Source organism: Acanthochromis polyacanthus, chromosome 21 (assembly GCF_021347895.1).
Source record: "Acanthochromis polyacanthus isolate Apoly-LR-REF ecotype Palm Island chromosome 21, KAUST_Apoly_ChrSc, whole genome shotgun sequence".
NCBI lineage: Eukaryota > Metazoa > Chordata > Actinopteri > Pomacentridae > Acanthochromis > Acanthochromis polyacanthus.
Window position 1 is genome coordinate 22538499 of NC_067133.1, and position 8286 is coordinate 22546784.

Genomic DNA, 8286 nt, shown 5'->3' on the forward strand with positions numbered 1-8286 from the left:
GCACGTCTTCAACTGTCGCCGAGAGGTGGATGATTTCCTAAACAAGCAGAATGAAGATGGGGACTAACGCTGGTAACTTTCATTATGCAGGCATGTTATTTGGTCGCGGATCCGCGAAAATTCGCGTATCGAGGTATCAATTTTGAGACCCAACGCGAATCGCCCAGATTCGATGAGAAAAAATATATAGGGTGTAAGGGGTATAGGGTTGGATCGCACGGAGTTGTCAACAGTGCGCTGGCAAAAGCACGAGTTGGAAACAACGATTGGAGAGCATTATCGAAAGTTAGATGTAGCTGGGAAAGCGAGGTGCATGGTGTGCGACGATGAGACAAAATACAGCGACAGAGGATGCCAAGCGCTGATAGACCACATGAAAAAGAAAAAACATGCCAGGAAATTGTACGAAAAGCGCTCTAACAACCAAATGCCCAGCAAGTTTTTCACCCGGCGGAGGGAAGAGACGCGACAACAGGACCAAACATACGGGATCAGTAGTGTGTACTTGCAACCATAGACATAATAAAGAGTAGACGCCGCTCGGGCTGCTGCGCAGCGAGAAATACGGCCGCCCTCTTGGTCCGGTCACCCGCTCCACTCAGCGCTGTTTGACAGCGCATTTAATCCATCTTAACTCTGAATATTAAACTGATTTTCACACGTTTTCATTTTTATTTTTTGCTGCAAATGTCATACATGTAGCTATGATACAGGACAAATGGTTCAGCGTATTTTAATATTCATAGCGGGATTAACAGTAATAGAATATTCTGATATTAAGCTCGACTGTAGACAGGTATTTTGCAAACACTGTAAACACACACACACACACACACACACACTAATATATGTTAGAGAAGCAGATAACGGCAGTAAAGTCAATTAGCCTATTTTAATGATTTGAAGAGACAATATATGATTACGCTATATAGACATATATAAACAAAATACTGACTAATGAACACATATTTCTATATAAAACAATAGATAGAAGTTATATATCAGAGAAAATGAATATATATAAATCAGATGGAGTATTAATATAATCAATATATCAGAGAAAATTATTATATAAATCATATAGACTCAATATAATTCATACATATATATTAAAAAAGATATATCAGAAAATGATAATATAGATATATATATTGTTTTATATAGAAATATGTTCATTAGTCAGTATTTTGTTTATATATGTATATATGGCGTAATCATATATTGTCTCTTCAAATTATTAAAATAATTGACTTTACATATGTTGAACCTCAACAGCTTACAGAGCTTGTTTGTTACAACAGTTTAATAATATGATTTCTGACGTTATTGTTATGTAGATCATGGCATATATACCCTCAGGGGGTGGGCATCACTGACTGAGCTTAGCCAGCTTTCTCAGTGCCGGGTGTCTGATTAGTTAAGGGGTTTGTTTTTTATTTGTTGATTTTTTTCTCCTTTAGACATTGTTTCTCTGGTTTCATCATGAGAGTTATTATGTTTTGTTTTTTTATTTTTCGTACTTGTAGTTCAAGGGTAGTTATTGTTCATAAATGGGTTTTGCGGCAGAGAAATGTTGATACTTACCATATGGCCTCAACCATACTGTGGGAAGATATTAATCTTAATGATGGTATTTATTTTCTTTCTGACTTGGATGTCTGATGGTACTAACATACTATTAAGGGAACTTTGTTTGCTGCTGCCTATTAGTGCCTTGGTACATAATGGGAAGAATGATCATTATTTGATCAATCTCTGGCAATGTTATGCTCATTTGCAACCAAAGCATTTCTTGTCATAATGACTACTCTACAGTTTGCAAGTTTTAATACAAATGGTTTAAATAGCCCAGTGAAACGTACTGCTTGTTTAGATTTTCTGCATAGGCATCAGGTGGATGTGGCATTTATTCAAGAATCACATCTGAAGGCTAGTGATGTCCCACGCTTTAGCAACAGAAATTATTATGTGGCTGCTTCTAGCTCTTTTACTTCCAAAACTAGAGGATCACTAGTGGTTATTAAACGGTCATTATCATTGACGATTATAGAAAAATACGGAGGAGAAGATGGATGTGTCTCTTACATTAAAACAATGCTAGCAGGAAGGAAGATATTATTAAGATAGTATTTATTTCAATTTATGCTCCAAATGTCTTCGACCCTAATTTTTTCAGCTATTTAACTGACCTTTTATCCGGTTTGCAGGATTACGCCCTGGTTTTGGGAGCAGATATGAACACCATTATCAACCCTGTACTTGACAGGGCCAATTCTTTGGGCCAGCATTCACAGGTTTCCTCTTCCACATCCCTGAACAAATTAATAACAGACTTTAGTCTTAGAGACACATTTCGAGCCATAAATCCCTCTGTGACCCAATACAGCTTTTACTCAAATAGACATAAGACCTACTCACGTATTGACTACATACTTGTTTCTGCCTCCTTAATATCTGAAATTTGCAGTGCTGTAATTTTGCCCACCCCACTATCTGATCATTGTATAGTTTTGTCCAAGATTGAACTTAAAGAAACACCTAAAAAGGCCAGCAGGTGGCGTTTTAACACTGCACTGTTGAGCAATAAGAAATTTTGTGACCTCTTTAAAGAGCAGTTACGTGAATTTATCTCAATAAATAAAGGCTCAGTGGATGATCCTTGCATCTTTTGGGGGGCTTTAAAAGGGTTCATAAGAAACACTGCAATCTCGTTCTCTTCATATGAGAATAAGAGCAGACTTGCTACAATAATTTAACTTGAGGGGAGATTATCAATGTTGGAGCAAAAACAACAAGTTTCTTATTCTGATTATGTAAAGAAATCTATCGACATGACACGTATAGAACTAAATTCGTTACTGAGGCATAGAGCAGAATTCTTAATACAAAGAACTAAGAGAAATTATTACTTTAATGGACCAAGGCCAAGTCACCTTCTTGCTTTGAGGCTAAGACAAAATGAAAAATTCTCCAATATTACATCAATTAACTCTACTCATGGTCAATTAACAAGTCCTAAAGAAATTAACACAGAGTTTAGCCATTTCTTCTCAAATCTTTACACTTCAGAGATAGCATTTGACACGGACATATATAAAGACTTTTTAAGAGATCTAAATCTCCCATTGTTATCTCTAGAAGAGGCGAACAACTTGGGGTCCCACATTACATTAGAAGAACTGGGGGAGGCCATCCATAGTATGAAAAAGGGGAAATCGCCAGGTTGGGATGGCATACCCCCAGAATTTTATGCAAGGTTTTGGGAGGAACTGGGGCAGTACATGCTAGAGATGATTCAGGCTGCTGTTGTAAAGGGCTCATTTCCTTATGACGTTAACATGGCTTTACTTACTGTTTTACCTAAACCAAATAAGGACCCCACCTCATGCAATAACTATAGACCTTTAAGTATCTTATGTGCCAAAGTAAAGGCTTATGCTAAGGTTTTGGCTACCAGGATGGAGACTTACATGACTAAAGTAGTGCACTGTGATCAGACTGGTTTCATAAAATCTCGTCTTGCCAGTGACAACATTCGCAGATTACTCCATGTCTTACATTTTTCAAAGGATATTCAAACACCCTGTGCAGTGTTGTCCCTTGATGCCGAAAAAGCCTTCGATTGGCTTGAATGGCTGTATCTATGGGAAGTTCTTAAAAGGCTTGGCTTTGGCAAAAATTTTATCCAGCTGATTAAGGTTCTTTATGCCAACCCTTCCGCAATGGTGACAGCGAATGGTATTTTGTCCACCCCAATATCTATATCAAGGGGGTCCCGCCAGGGATGCCCCCTTTCCCCCCTTTTATTTTCTCTCTCCTTGGAACCGCTAGCCCAAAAAATAAGACAGCATCCACATATTGTCCGTTTCCTTTTGTAACACACATCATTCCCTGTCTTTTTTCGCAGATGACATACTTCTTTATGTTAATAATGTTCCCTCATCTATACCTCATATCTTGGATGTTTTTACCCAATTCAGCCTTATTTCTGGATACAAAATTACTTGGATTTGGGATTGTTCTTAGTTTGTACTTGTACCATGTCTTTTCTATTCCTAAAACTTCAATAAAAATTGTTAACAAAAAAAGAAATACAGTCTAGACATTGTTAATGTGGTAAATTACTATTCCAGCTGAAAACGGTTGACTTATAATGAAATATCTACATAGGGGTACAGAGGCCCATTTCCAGCAACCATCACTCTTGTGTTCTAATGGTACATTGTGTTAGCTAATCGTATTGAAAGGCTAATTGATGATGTGTGCAATTATGTTAGCACATGAACAAAAGTGAGTTTTCATGGAAAACATGAAATTGTGTGGGTGACCCCAAACTTTTGAATGGCAGTGTAGTATAGTCAAGGACAAGACTCAGATAAGACTGACAAGTGGTGGGTGACCCCAAACGTTTGAACGGTAGTGTAGTATAGACAAGGACAAGACTCAGATAAGACTGACAAGTGTAATTGATGACATAATACACATTCTGCAGTCATTCCATTTTGTATTTTCCAGTCATTCCATGCTCGTGACAGGATAGGTCGTGGATAACTTTTTTCTTTTTGTTTTCCATTAAATACCATACAATAAATACAATAAATATTTTCTATGCACTTTTTTGAACACTGCTGTAGTAACACTGTTTGTCATTGACAGGTGTCCTCCTTGGAGGATGTGGGGATCGATCAATCCGTTTCCGTCCAGCGCTTGTTTTCAAAGAGTACCATGTTCATCTCTTGCTCAACATCTTTAATGATGTGTTGGCCAACCACAAATAAATTCTGATCCTGAAGAAATATGATTAAAACAGGCCAATGATGTGTTGGCCAACCTGAGTTAGTCCAGAATGCAATGAAGGGAATTCTAGACAGTCTATATGTCGTGATAAGCACAATCTACGCAATCACATATTCTATCAAATCTCTGTTTCCAGATTTAGGGCCAGTTATATTCGCAAAAGTCAATATTTGCCATCTCCTTATCCAGAAATCATGACAAGTTTCTCTTACTTGTGCTGCCACAAAGATGTACCCAGAAAATCATTCAAAGCAGGTACAATAGCTGAGATTTCTTACAATGTTCATGTTTCTGGAAAATAAATCTGTTGAAATAACTCCAGAATTGTTCTACTGTTCCCATCATGTCAGTAAGTCTAGCATGCCCTTTACTGTCCCCATCAACTTCTTACACAGTCATTTCAGAAAACAGGCTTAGCCAAAGTCTGTATGTTGACACATCACACAGTGTCATTTTCCAAAATGTAGCATTTCAAAATTCAATGTGAGTTGCCATTTAATTTCACAAAGTTCTGTGGTAGCAGTTGTTGACTGAACAAATGCTGGTGTAAAAGGTATTTCTGTAAGTCAACTTAAAGCAACCTGTATTTGTTGCTTCATTTTTGTGGCACTTTTTCAGTTGTCAATTTTTTGATACTGGTATATAAAGATGACGTTTCTGTTCTTTATCTGGCCTACAAAACTTGGTTTGGGTTTTTGTTCCATCTACGAATAGTAACCATCAAAGTGCACAACTTCTGACTTTTTGGAATTTCTGAATAAGTCTGAGATGTATGAGATTTAAAGGTCTGGAACCTGGCTAAACCAAGTCTGTTCACTTTAACAGGTGCCGCAAAAATCAATACATTTAAATAATATAGTTAATATCCAAACCCCTAATGAAGCTTTACTAATGGCTTAGAACAAAATGTTCAATGCAACTTCTTTTACTACTCATATGGTGGCATTATCTCATCTCTGCCTGGCTCAAAGTCACTGTGATCTTAGTTTGTTGTACGAAGGCAAGCAGTCATCCTGGATACAGAATTCTGTGTCAGTGTTAGTGATGACACTATATATGAACATACAATAAAACTAATATGTCAGCTTGCATGTCATTTAATGCTGTCCATTAGAACTGTCCATGTTAAGATAATGACTATTGTGTTGCTCTTAATAGAAATTATTTTTCAGCTTGAAATGTTTTAGCCCAGAACAATGGTAATCTTAAATGAACCACGAAAATGTCATAGATAATTTAGTGCCTGCATGCTACATAAATCTTATCTAATCTAATATATATCACTAATCACTCAAATCAGAGCAGAAATCCATAAACAAGCTTAATTTCAATTGCCAGATTTTCTTTATCGGAAATTGATTTACTTTTCATTTTCAGGTCTCATTTTTTTTGGTTGTGAATTTTTAATTGGCTTCAGATTCTTAAAGCTGTTTTACTGTTATCGAAAAGGCCTCTTCAGTTCAAAGTGATTGTTTTTAGTCATCCAGACCTGGATGACTGACGATATTTGGTGACAGAGTCAGCAGTTAATAACAACTAGAAGATTACAAATCAGGCTTGTTACTAGTTACTGCTTGGGTTTGTCTTATCCACTTAAAACACTTCACAATGTGCAGGGTTAATGGATATTTCTCTCTCCCCAATGACAACACTGGGCAAAAATGAGAATTCGCCCATTTCAGACTCAAAAATAAACTTTGATAAGGCAACTTGCTGAGTTTTTCCAGGGTGCAGGAGGAGGGTGAGACAGACCCAAACACAGCTAGCTGTAGCAAAGTGTCCGACCTTGAACTTTAAGCAGAGGTTAGTCTAACAGGATGGTCCATAAATACATTATATAATGGATAATTCAAACCTGTAGTATAATCTCAAACAAATTTACAGGAAAAAAATTATAAATTCTTGAATTTAATTTGGATTTTGTAAATCTGCTTAAGCTGGTTTAATATAACAGTTGAGACCTTCAGTGGTGTCTGTGAATGATCCATGAAGTTTTTTCAGATTCATAAATTGTGTTACTACATTATTACATTATTTTGTTTGTTATTGTTAACAATGCAAGCTAATATATATATATCTAATATATATATATATATATATACCGGGCTTTGCAAAAGTTCTGTTACACTCGGTTTCATGATCTTTAGAGACGTTTACATGTCGGAGAGAAAAATTCCATTAAATAAACTGAAAGTTCTACCTTATAGGCAGGTGTCTTTAATACAATTTTTTTTTCTCCGGTGAAGTTGTATCAAGATGGAAGTCAAAAGACTTGAGATATCTGCTCTCCTTCGTGCTGAACATCAGCCGGATGACCGTCTACAGAGTCGCGGAGAGGCTAAAGAATGGTGAAGATCTTTCAGGTCTTCACCATTCTTGAAAGATCATCTGAAAGATCTTCACCATTCTTGAGCCTCTCCGCGACTCTGTGGACAGTCATCCGTCTGATGTTCAGCTGCTTGGCTCTGTCAGACTTGTTGTGGCCAGCATGAAGGAGAGCAGATATCCCAACTCTTTTGACTTCCATCTTGATACAACTTCACCGGAGAACAAATTTGTGTTAATGACACCTGCCTATAAGGTAGAACTTTCAGTTTGTTTAATGGAATTTTTCACTCCGACATGTAAACGTCTCTAAAGATCATGAAATCGTGTAACAGAACTTTTGCAAAGCCCGGTGTATATATATATATATAATATATATACACACACACACACACACACACACACACACAAACACTATTTACTACATTTACAACTTTATACACTCATTTTGCATAAATTAGATCTCATCTGATGTATTAAAAAAAAATTGTTCCCAGGGTTAGTTTGTCTTGTATGAGTTAATATTTAGTATTAAACATACTTTTTAATGAAAATGTAATGAAGCAAGCAGGGAGGGATTGGTAACATGCCAGATGTTGCGCAATTGTGATGATGACAACAGTGCCTGTCTCCATGTTGTCAGTCTGTATTACATTGAGTATTTGTAATAATTTTCTTTAAAAGAATTTTGATATTAACTACTCGCTCTTGTGATCTGAGATAGATGACTATTGATGTAATAATGTTAGATGGCTCTAACTGTTGTTCCTTCCATGTAATGTGATAAATAAAGATTTGAGTAACTTTGTAGAGTGTTTCTTTTTTAAATAAATTCTTAACCTTGTAACACAAAAATTAATTATTTGAACACAAGTTACTTTAAATTTGTGGTAGGTAGGATAGGGATTGAGGTTGAGTTATGTTTGACGGATCACATTTTCAAACGTCTACGGCCCTGTCGGGACGATTTTCACGAAAATGTTTGTCCATTCACTTTCAATAGGGATACGTTGAAGTGAAAACTAGCGCGACTTCGAAAATTCACTTGACAGAAAGTGGTTAGAAGCAGGTTTCAGACCATTCTGAGTCATTTGGGATAGGGTTGTGGTGACACTTTTTTGGGTTTCATACTATGAGGGTCAGGATTAGGGTTAAGGTAAGGAT

At 36.6% G+C, this 8286-nt stretch overlaps 1 protein-coding gene across 3 annotated transcripts in view; it reads left to right on the plus strand.

The window, feature by feature from the left end:
* Positions 1-7930, plus strand: part of abat (4-aminobutyrate aminotransferase) — a 57777-nt gene extending 49847 nt beyond the window's left edge. For all 3 annotated transcript variants that reach the window (XM_051941299.1, XM_051941301.1, XM_051941300.1), the window contains one exon: positions 4657-7930. In XM_051941299.1, coding sequence (XP_051797259.1) covers positions 4657-4778 — 122 coding nt within the window. In that variant the 3' untranslated portion in view covers positions 4779-7930. The remainder of the gene's footprint in view (positions 1-4656) is intronic.
* Positions 7931-8286: the final 356 nt, after the last annotated feature.